Source organism: Poromitra crassiceps (assembly GCF_964638095.1).
Source record: "Poromitra crassiceps genome assembly, chromosome: 19".
NCBI classification, from domain to species: domain Eukaryota; kingdom Metazoa; phylum Chordata; class Actinopteri; order Beryciformes; family Melamphaidae; genus Poromitra; species Poromitra crassiceps.
The window spans coordinates 1,790,394-1,815,594 of record NC_139646.1 but is presented as its reverse complement, the minus strand read 5'-3'; the positions used below and the strand labels follow the sequence as shown (position 1 = coordinate 1,815,594).

Below are 25,201 nucleotides of genomic sequence, written 5' to 3'. Positions count from 1 at the left end.
TTTAAATATGAAGCACCGGTGTGTGCAATTAAGGGCACTAAAGACAGACAAATGCATACCCATCCACTGACACACGTGTACATGCTGTGGGTGTCCACGCCTACTGGATTTTAGTAGTCATCGACGACTCCCAAAAGGTATGGCGGGAGATTTCAAAAAGATTCACCCAATTAAAAAGGTCTCAGAAACTGCCAGTAAAGTGTTAACTAAGAAGACGGGACCAACCTGGGGGTATGTGAAATAGCAGAGCCACTAAACCAAGCAACTTGTCTGAGCTGGAGATAGCGACTGTTTGACTGCAGTAACAACATAGTCTAAATACCTTAAATTCGGTTTATTTAACATGGCCTAATCTAGAAAATGATTGTTCAAACAAATCTATATTAAATTAATTTATTGATTGATTGATTGATTGATATTGTGTATCCCTAAAACCACAGATGAATGATTAGTTGACTATGATGCACAGTGTAACTAGTGGTTTTGATAGTCGACTAATCTGTGAAAGCCATGGTACATGCAATAGTAACAAGCTGGTCATGAGCTGTCACTCTCATACACACATACACGTGCGCACGCACACACACACTGACAGACACACACACGCACGCACGCACGCATGCAGGCACGCACGCACGCACGCACACACACACACACACACACACACACACACACACACACACACACACACACACACAGACAGACACTCTGATTAGGACATGCAATATTAATTTATATTGATTGAGAATATGCAGTATAATGTTTGCTGTCAATTCAATTGTCTATTCTTGTTTGGCTTTTTCTTTCCCATATGTATATATATATATATATATATATATATATATATATATATATATATATATAATTTTTTCACATGTTCGGGGGGGGAATCTAAATCTACGGAAAGACAGAAAAACCAGCACTCAATAAATCCTTTTGGGGTTTTTTAATACCTTCAAAACCTACCAGATCCACAATCAATATTAATGATACCAAATTATCAATATATATAGCCATTAAGTTTAGCAATGCAGAGGTGAGTCAGGCGATGGGTTTTGGTGTAGGCTACATTACTAAGGATGCAATCATATTGATCTCTATCGATATTAGTAAGCCAAGTTTTTAATTAGCCTACTTGTGTCAGATAATGGGCTATAATCCATCAATCTCCATCGATGGTATTAACTATGCCTTGTCCAACCTTCTTTAACAGACACATTTTTTAAACAGTAGCAGGAACACTTGAAATCTTTTATGGTTAAGAAGCATCGTTCTTCTGACAAAGTACATGTAAAAAGATTTATTTGGCAAACCGAAATGATAGAATGTTTTACCCCATTAAGGACAATATGGTACTGAAACATCTTCACATACTGGAATAAACAGCTAACCTTAGAGTCATTTATTTTACCAACCAGAAATCAACCATCGTAAACAATACTGTTTAGCCTAAATAGGCCTACATAAGGTTAGTTTACTTAACTAATAAATACATTTAACCACCCATCAACATGTTTACAGACTTTTGTTTCCAATTTAAGACATTTTGTGACATAACCTAAAACCAAATTGGTTGCTAATATTAACTAGTTAAATGTTATTGTTTTGCTCTGTTTCCATACATACAATCATAGTCAGATTAAATATAGATGTTTTTAACTTGCAGTGTTTGCTAATATAATAGCTGACGGGAAATAAGCTAGGTTTCAAACTGTTTCTGTGAAAACCATCTATATAAATTTGGTAAAGTGGAATTGCGGTAAACTAAAATGCGTTAAATCATATTGCGAACTCGATTCACATGTGATAAAGAGATAAGCAAATGTAATACTGCTTTTGAAGTTATTACCACTAAAAGTTGAAACACTGCTTCCCTATGGCGATGCAGTTGCTCGTTCCGGCTTTTTGGAACTATTGAGGGACTCCATGATCCACCATTGCTGTAAAGTAATTGGCCTGATGAAGTGAGTGGAGGTGATGCAACTCTTTCTCTCAATGAATCTGCTGAATAGCCTTCAAATCTGATTGTCACCCCAAGTTTTCATGTACATTATTGGTTGTTTCATTCTGATGGACACATTTGAAATCACCTGAAATGTAAGATGGTTGTAAGTAAGTGCTGAAGAGTGTGACAGGTGTTGATATGTTTCATTTCCAGATATTTCACAGTCAAATCTGTGTCCTGTATGTGATTTGTTCATGAATATATTCAAACTTAGTTTTTCTCAATCAATAAAAACAATCAAACTATGTTGCGTTATATAATTCATTTCTAACTCTCAACCTCTTTTGTTTGTTTGGACCCCCAACGTTAGTGGTCCCCCCGCATTCCCCCATTTTAAAAAGTCCTTGAATCACCGCTGAAAATGCATGAGGATGTCCGAGCGTGAAGGGGCCCAGAATGATGGTTTCACTGGCGCTCTGTACAATCTGACCCTCTCCGTGTTTCCGCTCCTCTGCCAGGCGCAGACTGCGATGTGGACTCGGCAGCGCGCTTCATCGCCGCCACCTTCGTCTCGCTCAATACCACGCCCGACAAGCTCATCTACCACCACTTCACCACGGCGACCGACACCTCCAACATCCAGATCGTCTTCCAAGTTGTGATGGACACGATTATCAAAGAGAACCTGGAGGCCGTATCACTCCTATAACTGCTGGGCTAAGTCAGACGTGTTGATCGCTCTGAGCCCTGATGTCTTTCGACTTTTATCAGAAACTAAAAATGAAAAAGTCTTCTGGACAGGCAGTTCTGCAGACCGTTGGGTTTGACAGTAACACACTTTCTTTGTTAAGTGAAATGGCAAAAACAGAACATTAAGATCATCTCATTCGAGACGCAGTGTCTCTCTCATCTTTCGCTTGTACTGTACAAGGTGCAGCCTTGTACTGTACAAGGTGCAGCCTTGTACTGTACAAGGTGCAGCCTTGGAGGATTGTAGCATCATTAGTGCCGGAGTTGCATTTCATCCTCCCTGCACATTTTCACATGAGAAATGGATTTGAGCCCTAAAATGCTATCAACATGACTTTTGAAACCTTTAATGTGGAAAATAATGGACTGCTATGGGCATTTATTTTTGTACTGTACTATGCAACCTAGATCAGAGTATGAACACTGACTTTACTTTTTCCTTCGAGTCCATATACATGTCATTTCTTTGCCTGTCTCTACCCTGTGTGTGTGTGTGTGTGTGTGTGTGTGTGTGTGTGTGTGTGTGTGTGTGTGTGTGTGTGTGTGTGTGTGTGTGTGTGTGTGTGTGTGTGTGTGTGTGTGTGTGCGTGCGTGAAGGAGAGGGCGTGGGGATTTACTGTTTGTCCATTAGTTCCGTGCTGCAGGCTTCGCTCATGCACGCCGTTGTGTGTTTTCCCCTCATCCATCACAAACTGTGTGTCACTCGCTCCTAATGGGCCAGTGATCACATGACCTAATGGGGCAGTGATCACATGACCTAATGGGCCAGTGATCACATGACCTAATGGGCCAGTGATCACATGACCTAATGGGCCAGTGATCACATGAGGAAATCTCCCCAGTTTGTGTTGACTTGTCCTGAGTTGAAACCACCTGACCCCCTCTCTCTATTCATTTGAGCCTGTGACTTACTTCTGTCTTGTCCCGCTTTCCATCTTTAACAGTCAGTGATGAGTCTGATGACATATATATATATATATATATATATATATATATATATATATATATATATAAATGTCATGACATTGGGAATACAAACATCTATCTCATAAACAGATGTGTTCATGTCTAATGTGGATACTGAATGTGAAAATAAACAATCCTCTGCTGTAGCAGTGAAGAGAAAAACACCCCCAAGTGCCTTGCAATGAACCTTATGCTGCAGTGGAATTTAAATAGCATTTCTATATAACATGTCATTTTGATGTGTATTTTTCTTCTTGTCTTTTGCCCTTTTCAGTGGGATGGTTGACACTTCATGTCACTACTTTTGAAGTCTTATAGTTTCAATCCACCTGTGGTGAAATGACAGACCATGTGATAAACTGTTATTGTATGGTTACTGTTGTACTAAAATATGCAATAAAAAATAAATGTAACAAAGAGCCACCTGTTCCTAACCTTATTTTGACAAACAGCAGTGATTCTCAACCTTTTCATATCAAGGACCCCCAATTATACACATTATAGAGCCACGGACCCCCATTTGATGAGATCTTGTCTCTTTAACTCAACTATGAGAATATTTGTATATGATTTAGTCTAGAATTCCATATTAATACTTTAGGCAGAGATAGGAATTAATTAAGTACAAATACTTTGTTACTGTACTTGAGTAGGATTTTCAGGTATCTGTACTTGACAGAGTATTTATTTTTCTGACAACTTACTTTTACTCCCTACAATTTAACACAAATACCTGTACTTTCTACTCCTTTCAAAACAGGCTAGTTACTTTTGTAGGAGCCAAAACAGCATTTGTTTTTTTTGTTTAAAAATATTAATTATAATTTCAACACTTCCCATATTTTTGTTCTAGTTCTAATTCATTGATTTGTTTGTCAGTTTGGCCACTGATTGACAGCTTGGCCACACCCATAGTAATTGGGGTGTGGTGTCAGCTAACAAGGGATTTGTGAATCAGTACTTTTACCAGAATCTTTTTACACAATGAACTACTTAAGTAAAGAAAGTGTGTACTTTTCCCATCTCTGCTGTAATATGTCTCCTCCATCGGGAATAGAACCAATAATCCACCTGTCAGGTAGCGACACAGACACAGTGACTCATCCTGGCGAGCTATGAACTGTTAAGAGGTCACCTGAATTCTACACACTGTGTTCACACTGACAACAACACAGAGCATAAAGAGTGAGATAGGTTGGAATTGAACGAGTGAGCAGCTGTTTATCTGACTGAGCTAGAGTCAGAGACTGACTAGACTCCTACATCAGCTTATTTCTATCAGTGTTCAAACTACTGATGATTAAAAAAGAGCATCATGGGTGCTGCCTGAGGCAGGGATTGAACAAACAACCTTTAAACATCACACAACATCCACATGTTTATCTGAGTGAGCTACAGGCCACTTCCTCTTACAATGCTTTCATATTGTAGCTTTAAACCTTGATCTGTGACTGTTGAAGTAGGTCTGACAAGAAGGAGATAAGAGAGGAATATGTGATTTGAAAAAGAAAGTTGCGCTTCACAATTAGGAAGTTCTTTACCAGACTTAAGCCTGAAAATATTTAGTAAATATCCTGCAGTCTTTTTTTTTTTATAGATTTTTTTGGGGGGGGCATTTCTGCAAATATGAATGTAGTTGAACTACCAGCAGGCTACTACAAAATGTAGTTCAACTACATAGTTCAACTACACGTAGTTCACTACTCCCCAACACTGTTGACTACTCAGTATGATGCATCACTTTACATTAGGGTACACAAAAAGAATAACTAATGGCCAGGTAATAAGTAAGTAATGATTCGGTACTCAACTCTGGAGCAGCAATTAAGGGGGGAACGATAAAGGTAAGTGGTGTTAAGTAGGCCTAATAATGAATGAGTTACTCTTTGGAGGGAACAGCTTTGATATACCTACAAAATAATCATTAACTAATGATTAACTACTCTTTCACAAACTCACATTTAGGCTACTAATCATTAACCGTCTATTCAGGAATTGACCAACTAATCAGTAACTAATGATTAACTAATATATTCATGAGCTGACATTTAGTAATCATTAAGTAATGATTAACTACTCTACTCAGGAACTTAGATACTAATCATTAACTATGATTAATAACTAGTGATTGACTAATGACGAATTATTCATTAACTATTAGTTAATGATTAGTTTACTAGTAACTACTACATTATTTGTGTACGATATTGTAAAGTGTTACCCCCCTATTCTATGGGACTTCTTTGCTGAAGTGAAGACAACCATGAAAGAATAAAGGCAAATGAAGGCAGGGCAGGGGTGGACCAAAAATTGATTCCATTCCATTTCTTGGGGTATAAAACACAAATTCAGGCCACAGTCAGTTACCAGTGTTTGTTCTTTTTAATAGATAAAATAAATACAAGTAGGCTATTTTACAGGTCTTCTTCTCTGCAGTAACACTCTGGACATAATAATAATAGGCTACATTTTGGCAACACGGGTACATGTAAGGGGGAAGACACAGGAAGGATATTGGAGGCATTTGGAAAGGACAGAAGATTTAACTAGGCTATAACATCTCTCGCACAGCCCACTTTTTTCCTCCTTTTTTAAATTTCGACAAAATGGTATATAGGCCTATATATATATATTTTTTTTTTTTTTAAGAAGGTGAGAGAGAACATTCAAAGTCTGCCAGACCATCGTCAGAAATGGCCCGGTTTTCCTGCTCGCGTCACCCCCACCGCGTCCCATCTATCTGTCCGGTTCCACAGAACTTGCGCTCCCGGTGGTCGGTCGGTCGGTGGTGGGGGAGGGCGCGCCGCGGAGCGTGCTGCTGTGCGCCGGTCCGGTCCGGGCGGGCCCGAGCCGAGCCAGGCCTCACGGGGACAGGCAGTCCAGGGAGTCGAGTGTGAGGAAGACGTCCGCCTTGCACTGGAAGGTGCCCGTCCCGTCCCGGAGCAGCTCGCAGCTCTTCAGATTTGGAGAGATGTCCTTCACACAGATGGCCTGTGTGGAGAAAGACGTCGAGAAAAAAAATAAAGAAAAAAAGTTCAGGCTCTGCAAGCACTGACGCACCAGACCCTCTAATCCCTATATCGCATAGTTTAGTGGCCCTATTATATCTACTCTTCTTCATCACTGTACTATTTCTACTGACTCGTTCCTTTTGCTGTGATAAACTGCCTAAACTTCTAAAAACGTGTTGTAGGATTACGTTCCTGATTTAAACGAAGAGAAACACTAGCCTATTCTATATTAAGACATGTAGGCTATAGGCTGCCTACTTGCTGTTTTATTTGATTATTTTTACAACTTTCTAGTCGTTGTTCATTTCACATGTTTGCCTGCTTTGAAGCTTCGCCTGGCACTTCAATGCGGCTACTCCAATGCAGTGCTGTAGCTACTGGACGGCGCCTTTACGCACGGCACGAGGACCCACTTCTTCCTCAATTTTGATCGTTGTCTTTAAAAACCCTTTTCCAATCCTACAAAATACAGGTTAGTGAGATTTCCTACGACGTATCGAAGTTTCCGTTTCCTGTTAATTTTGTGCAGCCTACGTCACACAACAAATATATGAAATTATAGAATATAAAATATAACAACATGCAAAGTAACCTAACCTAAAACAACAATAATAATATAGCATAATAATATTGTATGTATGCATGCATAGAGATTAGAGTAACCTACTGCAAATGTACATGGCCCAATGCGTTTTCCGTTCAGCAGCGCAGTCACTAGGCCTACCTACTGACTGTGGTGCTGAATGGAAAGCGCGTTTTACGCAAGTGTCTCATTCTCATTTCACTATCAGTCTACAAAACTGGAACCATTGCGATTGACTTATTTGTTTACCTAAATATTTGGATTGCACTTACCATGCTTTTGAGGATGGAGATCTGCCTGCTTCCCTCGGGAACCACGTTGTTAGCTGCGGTCTCCCCGCTGTCGGGCACCGTTTCTTCGGACTCGGACCTCCGGGCGTACGGCGACCTCCTAATACCGGACAGCAAACCGGAGGCACGACCTACCGAGTAGTAACTGGGACCGGTCGACTGTTTGTACCAAGCGTCGATAGGATGGCAAGAGATGAGCAGGGAGATTCCGACCCACACCACTGCAAACCTGACGGACCTCTCCATATCTGGAAACTTCTTTGTACTTTTACGCACAGAAGATTAGTGTTGTTCTGGTGGTTATATGTGGCCTCTCTCCTCTCGAACGTTGACTGTCCTTTTCCAGCGGTCGACTTAATCTTTCGTTGGCCGTTTCAAAATCTTTCTACAGCTTATATAGGTTGGGTGAGGGACGCAATCGTGACCCACGACGTTCGTCGAATCAATCGAAGTAGGCGGATGATGACTCGTCTTTACGAGAGAAGAAAAACAGACCAATCCGAATTGATCCGTCTCTTGATGGGCTTGGCGGTGTGTGTGTGTGTGTGTGTGTGTGGGGTGGGGGGGGGGGTCGTCAGTTCTGTCCCTTTCTGACGCTTGTAGAAATCAAAAGTGAAATGGATTTACATCAAGACATCAATAGACCACCATAATAAGCATATTACTTTAATAAGTGGTCAAAATGAAAAGAAATGTGAATATGTTAAGGCAGACTGATGAAGAAAGACGTTTTATCTGCCACTAATTTGATATAGGCTACTAATTGGTAGATTATGTATCAGCATTGCTTGAAGGTCCAAAACCATCTCATAAATAGTTCAAAAGCAAAGATAGGCCGGTGAGTCTAAGCATTTCCAAAGCTGACATGGGGACACATAATGGCTGATGTCATGATCATGGGTCTGGAAATGTGCATGAAACAGGACTGAGCTGCTGTAGCAAAGACTAACAACATACAGTAGGCATTTCTCACCCACAATACGCAACAAAAGGTGTACAACAAAGCATAATTTTGGCGCGGTGCTGACAGACTTCATAAACGAGGGGAAATGGAATGATTCTGTCTACCGACAAAGAAATGAACACAATGACAAACACTGTATAATCGACTGATCCAAATTGCGCGAGCTTCATCGGTTTTCAACACGGTCCATGTAAGACAGCCATGTAACAACATGGCCGTTCAGTCTTCCCTCAAAGTGGAGCTCTTGGTAAACCCCGGGCCTTTATCAAAACATACAAATTGATTTACCAACCTTATCAGTAAGTCAAGTCAACCATAGTCTGTGTAATCACTAGTACTAATACATATAGATTGAGGTGTATTAGCCTAGTCTTCTAAGCACATGTTGGAAACATGTGCAATAGAAACATCTACATTGGCACAGTACATGAATAAACGAAACATAAGGAGTTGAACTGTGCGTAATCGTATTGCCTTTCTGTGAAACACAGTTATGTTGTGGTCTGGACTATGGGGAATGTATCCCTAAATGTATGGAAACGGATTAGGTAGGTCGCTGCCTTGAATGATCAAATGATCTACTAACATAAAGATTAGCACCAGACATAAAAGCATTGTTGGGAAAAGACAGCATTCCTTCTTGAGCAACAAAAAAATACATACAAAAATGTATAAAATACAAAAAATTATGTAATTTATTTTACAAGTAGCGAGTGTGTACTTATAAACACCATCACAATTAAGATCAACAGCTGCTTAAAAGTACTATCAAAGTAGTGTCCAAATGTGCGAATCTGTGGCACACACAGTCCATGGAGTCCGGAGTCCTGCAGGTCGACCGTTCACTGACCTTGATGGTCCAGAGGGTTGAGCCTCTCTCGCTGCAGCCAGTGTGTCACCACACCAGGCCATCGCAGACAGACCGCAACATAGAGACTCCACCAGGCCATCGCAGACAGACCGCAACATAGAGACTCCACCAGGCCATCGCAGACAGACCGCAACATAGAGACTCCACCAGGCCATCGCAGACAGACCGCAACATAGAGACTCCACCAGGCCATCGCAGACAGACCGCAACATAGAGACTCCATCAGAGTCCGTTGTACAGCGGTCTGCAGTGCGGCTCCAGCTTGTCCTCCAGGACGTAGTCTGGTCCACACACCCAAGGGTCCCCCGTCTCCCACTGCCACTTCTGCAGACCCTGCCTCAGGCTCTCCAGGACGGAGCTGTAGGACGGGTCCGACGCCAGGTTCCTCGTTTCGCCTGGGTCTGCCCTGTGTTGGAGCATTATTTGTGAACATTTAAACAAACCAGAGGAAAAACCCAACGGAAACCATGAACATATAATTTAGAATTCTACTTCTAAATGTCACTACATCTGAAAGTCAGGTTGAATTATAAAAGACATAAAGGGCTTTTAAGTAATGTGTGCACTGTGCACACAGTATTGAGTATTCTACATACTTTACGAGCATTTCAGTAGAAAAAACAGTGTCAGCAGTGTCTGTTAAATGAAACAGTGATTTCTGAACTAATGTGACAATGGGGATCACTGCAATTTTGTGAATTGTCTACATCTGTCTAATTAAATTGGTCAGTCTTGAGCACGATTTAATTTGATTGGCCACTGCACTAATGAGCCACCCTAAATGCAGAAGTGATTCTGGACCTGTTAGTGATCAGTTCCAATGCTACCATGCTGTTTTCATAGTGTGGTGTGCAAAACAAAAATCAGAATTTACTCATTTACTCAGTGTACATATAAAAGCAGCCAAGTAGAATATCTATCATTTAAATTACTTGAGTAAAAGAATAGAGGGTATGCATGTGATGTCACAGAGGCAGAAGTCACTGTGGGGTCACGCCCACTGAGTCACAGCAAGACTGAGCTTGAATGCAGTAATCAGCCTAGATAACTGACACCTGCTGCTCAGGGAGGAACTTGACGCTCATTTTGACACTCATTCCTGATTGAGGGGGCGTGTTTCAGTGGGTGTGCATATCCTCTATATAGCATTATTTAAAAAAAAATATGTTAAAAGTACAAATCCTCAAACATTTTTTTACTTCCACCTCTGGTTTGAGGCTTTAAAGTTGCCTTATTGTGGGAAATCAATTTATCCTCGACTTGTATACAAATAAGATTAAAGATGTTTAAAGTAGACATTGTTGAAATCAGATTTTGTTTTAGTGGTTTAATTTAAAATAGTTAAATAGTAGTTTAAAAAAAAATAGTTAAAAATCCCTCCTTTTGTATCAACACTCAGCAGGTTTACCTCATTTAAATCAGAGAGGTCCTCTGATGTTGTTGGCCAATCATGGCCCAGTATTGTGGCTGTTCTGCTGAGGACTCTATAAAATACACTTTTAACTCGACTACATTTCTGTCTGAAACATCACGGGGAACATTTTCCTCATCTTGAGGAGCCATCATACAAACAAACTCATGAAGAAAGGCCCTTTAACAGACCTGGTGTCAAACAGTTCCCAGCGCTCCCTGTAGTAGTACTGCTGTAGGGTTTTGAACCAGTGAGTGGGCTGCTGCAGCCGGGTGCGGTTCAGCAGGTCCTGAAAGGTGGGCGAAACGTAAAAGTCCTGGTCGATGGGGAACGGCATGCGGTAGTGCAGGTTGTGGAGAAGGCGGTACGCCCCCTGGTGGACTGAGCGGATTGGGTAGTACATGGTCACCTGAAATTGTCGTGAAAAAAGAAATGTCAAATGCCAGGTGGAAGCCTTGTAGTCAGGGTTTGGGTTGATTCATGAAATAACTCATCGATGGCATTGGGAAGGGGGGGGGGGGGGGGGCGGGGGGCAGAAGACAGAATTGGAATTGGAATTTCAGGGAAAAGTTCAATTTAATTCAAAATATGAAATTCTGTGAAAGTCTGTGGTTTTTGGTTTTAGCTTAGCACATATCTGAGATTACATATGGTGTTTTATTATTAATAGTGAATATCATAAAATGTTCAAGGGACCTTTCAGGTGGTATTTAATGCAGAACATGTCATCGTAATGCATAAATTATGATTGAACGTATTCAGTCTTTTATTTGATTCATCATAATGTTTGATTTATAACAGAAGTGAAATTTCATGGAACCCAACTGTAGCCTCTGTCCTGTCATTCCAATTCTGTTTCCTTGGAGCTCGGTGACATTCTAATTCCAATTCCAACTCCAAGAACTGACTTGGAATGTGCCATCATGCATTCTCAGTTCAGTTCATGAACGACCCTGCTTGTAATACAGTATGTTACATGTGATTCCTTCATGGTTGGACATCTCTGACAGTAGCGATGAAAGATCATATCCAGGCCTGCAGTGAGGCGCACTGACCTCATGGAGGGACTGACTTGCGTAGACGGTGAGCCAGCTGCTGGGCTCAGTGACCAGAGCGGGCAGCAAGGAGCGACCGGTCAGATGGACCGGGCTCGAGGGGCTGCCGGGGAGGCTGTAGGACGGGTAGGGGACAGAGAACCAGTCCAGAATGGTGGGAGTGACGTCTGGCGGAGGAGGAGAGACAGGAGAAAGAGAGACAGGAGAAAGACAGAGGAGAGACAGGAGAAAGACAGAGGAGAGACAGGAGAAAGAGAGACAGGAGAAAGACAGAGTGAGAGACAGGAGAAAGACAGAGGAGAGACAGGAGAAAGACAGAGGAGAGACAGGAGAAAGACAGAGGAGAGACAGGAGAAAGACAGAGGAGAGACAGGAGAAAGAGAGGAAGGAGAAAGACAGAGTGACAGAATGAGACAGCGAGATAGACTGTGATCAAAGATTCAAGATTCAAGATTCAAGATTTTTATTGTCACTCCGTAGTACAAGTATCACGTGTAAAATTCTTGTGCTGTAGGCTCCGTTACAACATAGTGCAAAAAATGAAAGATATATAAATAAAAAAACAAGAGGCAACAAGCAATAAGCAGTAAGACACGCCACAGACAGTGGCGTATTCACTGCCCATAGTGCAAATGGCATGAACATACTTTAAACATAATTAAACATAATAACATTGTGTTAGGTGCAAATAGCGTATACCTAATTAAACATAATACTACCTAATTAAACTACCTAATTAAAAATACAGTCCTGAAGATAAAGCTGCATCCTCCATCCTGAGGTCATCGATGACATTGCCGTATAATGTTATGTTATTAGTATTTATATCATTGTTATTACTAGAATCATTACATACTGCATACCGTATGTACTGATAATTGATATAATGGTCCCACTATTTCATACTGTGTATACTACAGATATATTATATTTGCTATATTTATATCTCACATATATCATTTAGTGATCATATTTAAGTGAGAAATCGATATTTTTCTCTTCTTACATTATATTTGCCCCCTACTATTTACTTGTATTATTTTTTATTATTATCCAAGTTTCACCTGATTTCCTCTCAGATGTTAACATACTCCTGATGCAGCATCCTCAAGTCTCCCTCTTGTGGCCCCTTTAGCAATTCAACACATCAGAGCTGAAATATTCCCCTTTGCCAATTAGTCTACGGCTATTTTCACAGCTGCCTCCTTCCTGGAGCAGTTCATTTTTGAAATGAGACAGCAGCAAACGCACCAAAGACTACTAGCCAATTGCCAGGAAATCATGCATTTAATTTCACCATACTTCTCGGAAAAATGTTCCTCCACTTGTGACACCCCCCCCCCCCCCCCCCCCATCCCCCTCTTACCCAGCAGGCTGACGTAGGCCTGGCTGGTGTCTCCCCAGCGCCCCCTGTGGTCTGGAGAGGACAGCAGCATGGGCTCTGCCGTGCCGGAGCGGTACAGGTTGGTTCTGCCGTTGGGGAAGGGGATCCCGTTATCTGAGCTGTAGATGACCAGTGTGTCGTTCTCATAGCCGGCCGCCCTCAGCTCCTGGAGGACCAAACCAATACCTACACACACACACACACACACACACACACACACACACACACACACACACACACACACACACACACACACACACACACACACACACACACACACACACACACACACACACACACAGGTCTACTTCACATAGGTCACATAGGTCTAGTTCACACCTGACCATAGTGTTACATACCCTGGTCCAGCCTGCTAACAGTGGTGTACTGGGCAGCCAGGTCGGCTCGTGCTGCAGGTGTATCTGGTACAAAAGGGGGGACCTGGAGAGCACAAGATGAGAAACTCATTATTGTGTCATCTATCAAACTCAAGTCTGTGTGTGTCGAAGAGTGATTTCATTACAGTAACCATCAGACAGACATGATCTTAAGATTTTGGATATCTATTATATATTCCTGTGATGTGGCCAGGTCTTACTCGAAAAAGAGATCTTGGATCTCAAGTAATTTTCCTGGTAAAATAAAGGTGAAATAAATAAATAATCATCGTATCATTAATAAATTGCTCTGTAGGTGACAACAATGTCCAGAACTTCACAACGTGTGTGAATATTCAACTCTAACAACAGCGGTGGAGGTGCATGAAGTGAAAAGAAAATCCAAATGAGGTAAGAACCACTCTGATGGGATTAATAGTCCCCTTAAAGACAACATGAAACTTCTGCTTCTGTAATGTGACGCTCTTCTGGTTGAAACAAGATGTTGGAGTGGGATGAAACGCTGTAGAGGAAAAATGAGTCTCACACCTGTGGGCCAAAATGAATGAGCAAAGGTTCAAGAGTCTTCTGTGGCTTCTTTACTCAGTCAGACGTGTCTGGAGAGAAAACCTCAAGTGAACTGCGGGATGCTCTCTGACAAAGGGTAGAAATGTCAGTTTCTCTATAGTCTATACAGATCAGTGTAGCTGCTTTGTTCATCCTTTTCTAAGAAATCATTATGGCCAATGTAATATGCACACTTCAAACTAGCCAAAACTAATTCTACATTACATACTACTTTTGCATCTTGGCTAGTGGCTATGAGTGTGCGACTTCCTTCACACTTGTCTTCCCACCATAGTCAGCAGCTCTCCAATATAGGTGCCTGCTCCTCCTCTAGAGGGCTGAACTTCTACATCAGTGGAAGTCATAAATGCACTTATGACTTCTTCATGTGATCAGGACATGATGAAGATCCTTCACAGAATACTCTATGATGATATTCAGGGAAAAGGACACAGTGTTCTATTTTATTTCCTACAGCGTGAGGAGGGTTCATCCAAAAGTGGATGGGGAGAACCACAGCAAACAAGGAAAGAAAGTCAGAAGAGCTGGATGCTGGTTGGCCTTCTCTTGAACCACTGGCCTCCTCTGTCACCTCCAACAAGGTGACAACAAGAAGGTGTGGGAACCCTATATATATATATATATATATATATATATATATATACGTGTTGTTGTATATATGTATACAGTATATATATATATATATATATATATATACCGTATATATATATAGCAACTTGGGGTCTATGAGCCATACTGCAGTGCTTTGACGCCCTCTGCTGGATCTTCACTGACACTGCAACTACGTCACATCCCACTCTACAGGACACTTTTGAACTTGTAACAGTTAGAAAATGCTTTACTAACAGTAAAACTATAATAAATAAAAGACAAATTGAGAGAGCCACTCCCAATCCAGAGTGGCAACATCATAAACCAGCTGTTGAAAATGGAAGCATGTTGGATACTCCCCCCCAGCTTTATTTCCTTGTTGAAGCCGATTTAGTTTCACTTTCACTTCTCTCCGTGTCTTTGTCACTCATATTAACTTCTCATCTCACAGATTATTTCCTCCACTTAAGGTAGTGTACCATCAGTTTCTACTTTCTAGTCAGTTTCCAGTCTATAGAGAGGGAGAACCGATTACTTGTGTAACCTCTGACCTGTCTGATGAAGTGATTGTGTGAAGAGATTAATTTTAGTCATTCCCATGGAAAATTACATAATTATCTCTGTCAGAGGCGAAGCCGGGGGGAGATTATGTGATCGGTCGTGTGTGTCTGTTCTGGTGTAGCTCCTGGATTTACTAGTGAGGATGCCTATTGTGATGACATCATAAGTGAAATCGCCCACCTTCAATAGTGACATCATATGTCAGGTGCAACATCACCAATGATGACATATAAGTGCAATTGGAGACAGCGACAAACCGTATATTGGGCTTTAGGTGTAGCGGTGCCTGGCGGAGATCTGCATTCTACTGAGTGCATGCACTTTTCTAGTTGTTGGAGTTGAATATTTCCTGTGATTTTACCAGGAGTAACGATGGCGACAGATAAAGAGAAGCTCTTGGAAGTGCTGGAAGATTTGGGAGAAACAGATTTCACTAAGTTCCAGTGGTTCCTGCAGCAGCTTGGCAACATGGAATTTGTACCGTCCATGTTCATCAAAAAAGGCCATGAGACAAACAGGCATGAGACAGTGGATATGATGGTCCAGCAATACCCTGGAGACCTTCTGGAGATGGCCAAGAAGGTTCTGATGAAGATGAAGAGGAACGATCTAGTGATGTGGTTGTCAAACTGCTCAGGTAAGTCATGGAAAGATTTAAAAAAATACATTTGGAAAAAAAGGATACACCTTATGCAATCATCCATTCATCATTATGCATCATCTACTTGTGTTGGCCGACATCCAGACAAAAAGATGTGTGACAGCTTGTACGTGTATGTTCAAGATTCAAGATTCAAGATGAAATTGAATAGCCATAGTGAGTAATCAGATTACAAAAGAGGAATTTGACTTAGTACAAGTATGCAGCGATGCGGGGGGGGTGACAAAGTCCTGATTTGTATTTATTGTATTGTATTGTATTTGTGATTTGACTGTAGAGCAGCAGGTCTGTGAGCGTAAGTCGTCCATTTGGTTCTGGGAAGTGAAAGACATTTTCCTGATCTGTTGTTACTGATGTCTGTCAGTTCTAAACTACCAACTAACCAGTCTAACTACCAGTAACCAGTCTAACTAACCAGTGTAACTAACTAGTATAACTAACCAGTGTAACTACCGGTAACCAGTCTAACTAGACAGTCTAACTAGACAATCTAACTAGCCAGCCTAACTAGCGGTAACCAGTCTAACTAACCAGTCAAACTAATCGGTGTAACTAACCAGTCTAAGTAGCCAGTATAAATAACCAGTGTAACTAGCCAGTCTAACTAACCTGTGTAACTAGCCAGTCTAACTAACCAGTCTAACTAATCAGTGTAACTAGCCAGTCTAACCAGTCTAACTAACCAGTGTAACTAGCCAGTCTAACTAACCAGTGTAACTAGCCAGTCTAACCAGTCTAACTGATCAGTGTAACTAGCCAGTCTAACCAGTGTAACTAGCCAGTCTAACAAGTCTAACTAACGAGTGTAACTAGCCAATCTAACTAACGAGTGTAACTAGCCAGTCTAACTAACCAGTGTAGCTAACCAGTCTAACTAACCAGTGTAGCTAACCAGTCTAACTAACCAGTCTCCAGCTAATGATCACCTGTTTGTCTGTTCCATGCAGAGCAAACGGTGGAGGGTGCTGGTAAAAACCTGAGGGAAGCAAGAAGCAGCACTACCACCACACAGACTGGAGGTGTCGTCAACACGCCTGATTTTACTGGAGCTCACAGCAACACTGGTCCAAGTCCAAATGGTAAATAGTTTGCTGGATTTTACGAATGAAAATCTTTCTGATTATTGTGCAGTTCACAGCAGACACATGTTTCTGTTTCATGCAGCACATTTGGGGGTGTATTCACACCTGTAGGTCGTTTGCTTTGTTCCGATTCAGGTACTTAATTGATACAATTGTTGCATTTGTGCCTTGGTTCGTTTGTGTTTACACAGCCACAAATGAAACGGTCCAAATAGTATTGTCAAACTTCCTGGATTGGCCAGCAGACACGCTGATAGGCTAATAGCCTCTCGGGATGGACAAAATAATTCCCAGAGATTTTCCTATATGATTATAAAAATGCGTTTTGTTAGACCTACATTTTAGGCTATGTCGGGCGTCCGCCGTGCGAGGAGAGAGAGAGAGAGAGAGAGAGAGAGAAAGAAAGAAAGAAAGAAAGAGGGAGGGATCGGGAGAGAGAGAGAGGGAGAAAGTTCTTTATTTATTTATTAATGTATGCTATGTAGGCTATGTAAGCCTATGTATTTATTTAGCCTATTTAGGCTATTGGGAATTTGGAGATAGAAGATCAAAGACCCTCGCAAATTCTGCTATTAGGCTATCACGGAGATGAGGATTAGCCGAGACATAGGCTATATGAACACCTGTCCTGTCAGGAATAAAATATTAATAAATAATTTAATAATAACGGACATTTCGAGGAAGACATGCAATCAGTCTGATTGTCTGATTGAACCAGACAATCTTATCACAAAGAAGGCTGGCTCTGATTACCACGATTTGTCACAGACAATAAGTGACAAACAAGTATAGGCCTACTGCCTACATGTACATCCAATAATATATCGGACTGATGGTGCCTATGCTATGGGCACTTTTTACCCTAATTATGATTCCGGGACTGATATTATGGTACAAGGAAGCTAGTGAGTAGGTACATAGTTCCAAATTCGGATTCTACATAGTCAAAAATGTATGATTTGACACCAATATCATTCAAATAGGACAAGTCTTTGCGATTACTGTATATTTAATGTCGGCCATCTTGAAAAATGGCCGCCATCTTGAATTTTTAGGTGGCTAACGGGTTTTATCAAAAGAGCAATCCCCAAGGAGTATGTGTGCCAATTTTCGTGTTTCTTTCCGGAAATGAACGATTGTTACAGTTATCTGCTCCACTAAAGTCAGGTTTCTCTCTTCCTCTCCTCCTGCATGTCCAGGTGGAGCCAGCGTGTGGGCCATCACTCCAGAGGAGAGGGCCAAACATGAGAAGCAGTTTGACTCCCTCACTCCCATCCTCGGCTATGTCTCGGGTAGGCTGCAAAATCACAACAAACAGACTGATATTAATAATAAGGGTACTGTCTAAAGAACGACTGCTAGCGTCTCCGGTGAGCTAGCTGCATCCTGCCAGTATCTGGATGGTCTGAATGCGCTTCTACCTTTAAACCCAGTGTTTTGTGTGTCTGCAGGAGAGCAGGGAAGGAAGTTCTTCCTGCAGTCTGGCCTACCTGCTCGGGTCCTGGCTGAGATCTGGTAAGGAACCGATGAGACTGCATCATAATGTGTGTGTTGTTGAGCCAAAGCAAGTGGGTCAGTAGGTCCAGCGCCCAAGTGCTTTTAGTCAGGAGAGGGTTTGTCCATACAGGACCAATAAGTCCCCCTTTGAAACTTCCTGTTGAGAGCTGACTTCCTGAACAGTCTGCCCCACCCTGGGCCACTGGAATTCCCAGTCATCTGAAGGCAGGATGTAAAATCTGGGCTCCCGAATGTGTGTGTGTGTGTGTGTGTTTGTGTTTGTGTTTGTGTTTGTGTTTGTGTGTGTGTGTGTGTGTGTGTGTGTGTGTGTGTGTGTGTGTGTGCGTGCGTGTGTATAACTGAACTCTCTGTGTTGCCTAGGATCCAATCCCACAGCCTTTTCCCCTGTGCCATGTTCAGCTTTTATATCACAATGCGAGTGGACTTTGAGTGATCTCTCCTGCAGCTTTGTCAGCTCACGGATCACGCTGTTACACCTGCAGTTCTCCCTCTCTCCTCCAGGCACCTGGCCGACATGGGCAGCGACGGGAAGATGGACAGACTGGAGTTCTCCATCGCCCTGAAGCTCATTAAACTCAAGCTGCAGGGGCGGAGCTTACCCCCCTCTCTACCAGGCATAATGAAGCAGCCTCCCATCTGCAATCCTGCCTCAAACATGGCATCATCGACACGTTTCGGTAGGACGTCCTCTACTAAGAGATCACAGCCGCATTCCGCTTGCAAAACCGTCTCATTTGAATTGCTCACTCTAGTTAGTTAGTTAGTTTATTGACAACCATAGAAATATTCACAATATATACAACTATTAAAATAATCATATAAAATACGAAAAATAAAAACAATGGGTCCAATCACATAGATACATAAAACTAAGATGTTTGTTCACGTTCCAAGATAGCTAAGCATTTACTCAACATAGATAGCATTTTCTTGTCCATATTTTGAAATAATACCCGTAGGTCAGTAGACTGACAATCAAAACTGTCCCGGATATCCTGGGTCTGGGGGCACAACCCGAGCGTTTTTCCTTCAAATGTCAAGAAAATGGAAATGGCAAAAAATAATGGTAGCTTTCAAAGAATAATGGGAAATTTAACTATTTCAGTCTTTTGAAGCGTGCGCTTTTGATTTCCCCCTCCTCGTAGGAATGGGTTCGATGCCAAACCTGTCCGTCGGCATGGCGTCCATGTCGGCGATGTCAGCCATGCCCCTCCTGACACCCGTCCCGCTGAACGCCCCCGTGCCCTCCGTGCAGCCGCTGCTGGCCACGCCCATGACCCTGCCCCTCATCAGCAGCCTCGGGAACTTCGGGCCAGAGGAGACTGTTCCTCCTAAAGACAAAGGTATTGTACTGTTTCACTGATTTTCCTCATTTAGGCTTTGCATCTTTTGTCTTGTGTTTTTCTGCACACTGTGCATGTAATATAGTGGACATCGACTATGTGTGTGCCCTATTGTTTAAGGTTTAATATTAAAAAAAAAAAACGTTCTGGCTTTTCTTCTCAGAATTCTGACTTTTTCCCTCAAAATTCTGATATTAAGCTCAGAATTATGACTTTTTCCTCCTTAAATTCGGACATAAAAATGCCAGAAATTTGACTTTTTTTCCCTCTGAATTTGGACTTTAATCAATTCTGACTTTTTCTGACAATTCTGACATTAAGCTCAGAATTCTAACATTAAACTCAGAATTCTGACATTAAGCTCAGAATTCTGACATTAAAGGGGGACTAACCCCCCAGATATGTATCAGAACAGTGATTTGAAAATACCTATGGAAAAAACCAAGAAATGACATATACTCTTGTCTATACTAGACTCTTTGGCTGTGTTGAAGTCAGGATTTTTTTTTCGGAAATCGACGCCATTACAGTTTGCCTACCGCCTCAAAAATAATTTATTTGAGAGGGGCAATATCTTTATAAATATCAACAACTAGCCAACGCTGGTGGTCTGTATGGAAACAGTGTTGCTTAAAATGGTTGAAAGTTATATAAATTTGGTAATTCAGTGGCGAACTAGAAATTTAATTATTTTTGTCCATGTGTGTGTGTGTGGGCGTCTGTGCCTATCGATAAGAGCAAAGTGAGGCGAGGCTCGTTTACCGCAGCACACCGCACAATAGGACAAACCCCCCGCTCTGGGGTAACACAATGCAAGATTTCTCCACGTCATTCCCTCGTCCAACTTGCCATGAAGTCCCCTTTTCATTTTAGTTTGGGGGCTTTTCGTGATTCTTGTTAAAAGTTGTGCAAAAGTTTTCCTCTCAGCGCAGTGCAGGCTGCGCCTCCTCCCTCCTGCCAGACCCCGGCTGGCGAAACAGCCTGCTGCATGCATGGGGCGCTCTGTAACCTCACGGAGCAACAAACAAACACAGACAGAATAGCTGGTGTGCGATTTTTCTGCTCAATACAGTCTGAGATTGGGTACAGGATTGAGGGAACCCCGCATCTGTTTGCGAAGGTGCGACTGGACAGGACGCTTTTCACAGACGGGCACAGCGTCAGTAGCTGAGTAGCCTGCTATAGTCGGAGCGAGGTGAGTGTCTCTCAGGGCACAGCTGCAGATCTCTCCTCCTCCTCCTCCACCAATTCAGTCAGTCAGAAATGTCAGACTGTGCTCTCTCGGCCAGAGGGAGCACAGCCTCATGCACGAGCCCCAAGCTCCGGGGGCGCGCGCAGCAGCATACAGTACGACTCTCTCCCGCCTGACTGGCCTGGAGACAGTGCTTCCAACTCGGACTGATAATATAAACATCATCATTCGAGCTTATCCAGGTAAGATATTAATAAAGTAATGACACATTCAGCGGGAAACTAACTATAATTAAGACATGTGCCAACTTCGACGACGTTTGGTTCAGTATTTTAAGAGCAAACTTCCTGAAAAGTTGCTGTTTTGGAGATTTATAAAAGGTTGGGAATGATTTTACAGCAACACAATGTCATGTCCTTCCTTTTATGATTATAGTGGCGTTTATTGATAGTATTGTGTTACATAGGAGTTGGTAGGAAAATAACAGGCGATTGTAATAAATTAACAGGTCAAGTGACATCATGGGAATAGGCTTGGAGTTGTGAGGAGCCGAAAGGGTACAGGGGGGGTAGGGGAGTAATTATCTTGAAATCCCATAGTCTTTGGGGACAATGTGACGTCAGTTTGTACCAAATCTCCCATTCATTTGAGGGGAAAAAAAAGCAGTGTTCCACCCTTAGAGGGCGCTTATGCCAGATATGCTGCTGAAAAATGATACAAATGGTAAAATGGCAACAGTTTGGTGTCAAATGTGGAAATTCTGACCAGAATTCTTCACACATCACCCCCAAAGTCATATATATTGGTTAAAAGCTGAAAAAAAGTGTTTTGGGGGTTAGTTACACTTTAAGCTCAGAATTCTGACATTAAACTCAGAATTCTGACATTAAGCTCAGAATTCTAACATTATTTTCAGAATTCTGACTTTATTCTTAGAATCCTGATTTAAACTCAGAACTCAAATAAATGTTTCACATGTGGCCCGAATCCTCTTCAAGGTTGGGAACAACCGTGTTATGATTTATGACTGTTATAAATAAATCTGAGAATTAAATTGGTTAATTTTACTTTTTCCCTTCGTTTCTCCTCAGAGAAGCACTTTGTGGATAAACACCGGGCTGGGCTGATCCATGGAGTGACCAATGTTGAACGGATCCTGGACGAGCTCCTCGACGAGGACGTTATCACGCAAGAATGCTACGATAGGATCTTTGGTAAAGCCACCACTCAGGAAAAAATGAGGGAGCTCCATAACTCACTGAAAACCAGAAAAGGCAAAGATACCTTCTACCATCTCCTTCAGCAACATGAGAAAGATCTTGTGGCAGAACTCAAGGAAAAAATGAAAAATTAGTCATTACTGTTACCGGGGTTGAATTAATTTTTTAGCCAAGCAAATATGAACTGAGGATTGGTCTTCACTGGGCCGCTAGCCACCCACCCATGATCTGCTAGCTTAATAGTGCACCCCCCCTTCTTGGACAATTTGATCTATTATAGTATCTATCTGGACTGTGGCTCTGCCATTTTTAGGAACTGTGATTACCGAGAATTTCGTTTTTTACAACCTGGACCTTATTTCTAGCTTTAATTATGATTTTTAACTCACCCTGAAAAGTTTTTTTTTATTGATCCACTACAACATTATAATGCGCTGAACAGCGGCCTGGAACAGAGGAAATAGAGGCATGTGTAATGCGTGTATTTACGTCCTGTAAATAGCTCATTTTCTGACATGCAGTGTGGCTCAAAACCTTATTATATGATACTGACATAAATGCGTCGATATTTACCTCTGCCAGCCATTCATTGCTCAGTTTTCCATCCAGGGACTGACATACGGAGACTCAGAACTCAGACTCAGTTGAGACCTCAGAGCAGTCGATTAAGTCACCATGAGGATTGCTGGATATCTATCGATCACAGACGATGCATTTGAATTTGATGGCCGCCCGTATTTATTTGAGCCGGTCCGGACTGATGTCATCAGGATTACAAACTGAAGAGCGAGGGGAATGGGAGCTTCTATCTCTGCCAATGTGACGGACAGCAGACAGAGACAGGGTGAACACGCTGGCTGCAGCAATGTAAACTATACAGCGTTCATTTTCTCTTTGTCTCTATGATATAAGGATATGAGCCGCTGCCTGTCAGAAAATAAGCTATTTACAGGACGTAAATACACGCATTACAAACACATGCCCCTATTTCCTCTGTTCCAGACCGCTGCTCGGCACATTATCATGTTGGTTGTTTATTGTTTAATTGTGCTGCCACACAAGGTGATCGCTACTCTTCCTGGGGTCCACGCAGAACAAGAAAATACATCTATATCTATCTATATAAAAAAGGAGCATGCAGGCAATGTTTCTGTTTGTTTCTCTGTTTGTTTAAATTTTTGTCCCCTGACTACACACATACACATAAACACACACACACACACGGACAGAGGCATTATGACATCACTGATGATGTCATCTGTGATGTCATACATCACTTATGATGTCATCAGTGATGTCATAACATGCAAAGTTGTGACATCATCAGTGATGTCATAAGAGCACTGACGGGACACCCAGCAGCACTACCAGCATGACAAGGGATTGATAGCATTCTGTTACCACACGGCCATCTTAGTAGGAAAATAACAGGTGATTGTAATCATGTGACAAACACAGCCACAGTGTATTGTAAAGCACCATATTAGGAAATAAGGGTTGCAATGTGGTTCTACAGTGAAACATCACGATGGACGATGGCATCGTCATTGACGGGGGTGGGGAGGTGGGGGAGTGGGGGAGTTGGGGGGACAGACAGCATGTAGCACTCAGCAGAGAGAGGGAGGCTGGTGCTGAAACTGAAACTCTGACCAGAGCTGAGGCTATTTAGCCTGTGTTGGATATATTAATGAGTAATTACTATCTAATACATTTCATACTTTCAGTTAAATGTGCAGGGCGAAATGTTGCTTCATGTTTAGTAGACGTATGCTATAGCCCGAAATCTCAGTCCCAGGAGAGAACGTGAGAGGTTGGCTCTGTGTGGAGGTAAGTCTTTAATCGTTAGCAGTGCCCTCCCAAGTCAAGACTCGCGTATAGCCTAATCGCTGATTGATGTTTTGTAATTTTACCACTAGAGCACTTTTTATGCAAAGTATTTTGATATTTTTGTAACCACGGTTGTTTCTGTTGAATTACTTGTATAACTGTGCTGCTAATCCTGTTATTTCAGTCACATGCCTACTGAAACGTATTTTTGCCCTAAACAATAAGCGCCTCATGGATCAACTCATGTCGCTGTTTTATCACATTTATTCTCATTTCTGTAAGTTTCGTTTTCTGTCGCAACAGTTTTGTTGCTGCGCTTATCTGTCAATAAAAGTGTTCAATCAGAAAAAGAAAAAAAAAGACACGTATAGCCTACCGATATTGGCTTTGTACTCGTGAAGCTGCTTTCATCATTAGTAATGAGATGAGATTTTACTTGTGAAAATGTCGTGCATTTTGCTCACGCTTGGCAGGCCGGGGGGGTGGTGGGGTGGGTGGGAGGGGTAAGTGGACATCACAATGGCCGATGTAGAAGGCTCAGAGGTCGATGGGGGTCGGCCCATCGACGATGGTCCATCGTGCCAAGTGGAAGTGCAGCATGTGACATCATGGGAATACTCTGAATACCCTTGGCTCAGAGGCCCATGCATCATGAGACGTCCCCGTCAAAGGGCATCCTCCACGAGTGTGTCCTGAGCACAGAGCAGCACAGACACGGAGGCTTCTACCCTGAGCACAGAGCAGCACAGACACGGAGGCTTCTACCCTGAGCACAGAGCAGCACAGACACGGAGGCTTCTACCCTGAGCACAGAGCAGCACAGACACAGAGGCTTCTACTCTGAGCACAGAGCAGCACAGACAGAGAGGCTTCTACCCTGAGCACAGAGCAGCACAGACACAGAGGCTTCTACCCTGAGCACAGAGCAGCACAGACACAGAGGCTTCTACCCTGAGCACAGAGCAGCACAGACAGAGAGGCTTCTACCCTGAGCACAGAGCAGCACAGACA

The 25,201-nt window shown here is 42.2% G+C and overlaps 4 protein-coding genes across 5 annotated transcripts in view; 2 read left to right on the top strand and 2 right to left on the bottom strand.

The window, feature by feature from the left end:
* Nucleotides 1–2,678, top strand: part of gnav1 (guanine nucleotide binding protein (G protein) alpha v1) — a 49,179-nt gene extending 46,501 nt beyond the window's left edge. Inside the window, exon 9 of the mRNA XM_083655339.1 lies at nt 2,464–2,678. Coding sequence (XP_083511465.1) covers nt 2,464–2,654 — 191 coding nt within the window. The 3' untranslated portion in view covers nt 2,655–2,678. The remainder of the gene's footprint in view (nt 1–2,463) is intronic.
* Nucleotides 2,679–6,523: 3,845 nt separating this feature from the next.
* LOC310793453 (neuropeptide B-like) lies at nt 6,524–7,791 on the bottom strand (the record flags this gene model as incomplete). The annotated part of the gene is made up of 2 exons (XM_083655262.1): nt 6,524–6,652; nt 7,528–7,791. 2 exons carry the CDS (start codon nt 7,789–7,791, stop codon nt 6,524–6,526), a joined length of 393 nt encoding a protein of 130 aa, XP_083511388.1.
* Nucleotides 7,792–9,179: 1,388 nt separating this feature from the next.
* Nucleotides 9,180–25,201, bottom strand: part of LOC310793612 (N-sulfoglucosamine sulfohydrolase-like) — a 20,717-nt gene continuing 4,695 nt past the window's right edge. For both annotated transcript variants that reach the window (XM_083655446.1, XM_083655445.1), the window contains exons 5-9: nt 13,590–13,671; nt 13,213–13,416; nt 11,847–12,013; nt 10,983–11,200; nt 9,180–9,786 (exon numbers count right to left, since the gene is read on the bottom strand). In XM_083655446.1, coding sequence (XP_083511572.1) covers nt 9,603–9,786; nt 10,983–11,200; nt 11,847–12,013; nt 13,213–13,416; nt 13,590–13,671 — 855 coding nt within the window. In that variant the 3' untranslated portion in view covers nt 9,180–9,602. The remainder of the gene's footprint in view (nt 9,787–10,982; nt 11,201–11,846; nt 12,014–13,212; nt 13,417–13,589; nt 13,672–25,201) is intronic.
* On the top strand, nt 15,720–24,960 carry LOC310793425 (uncharacterized protein; the record flags this gene model as incomplete). The annotated part of the gene is made up of 9 exons (XM_083655244.1): nt 15,720–15,984; nt 16,956–17,087; nt 18,290–18,382; nt 18,542–18,605; nt 19,110–19,285; nt 19,754–19,951; nt 22,235–22,357; nt 23,366–23,388; nt 24,829–24,960. 9 exons carry the CDS (start codon nt 15,720–15,722, stop codon nt 24,958–24,960), a joined length of 1,206 nt encoding a protein of 401 aa, XP_083511370.1.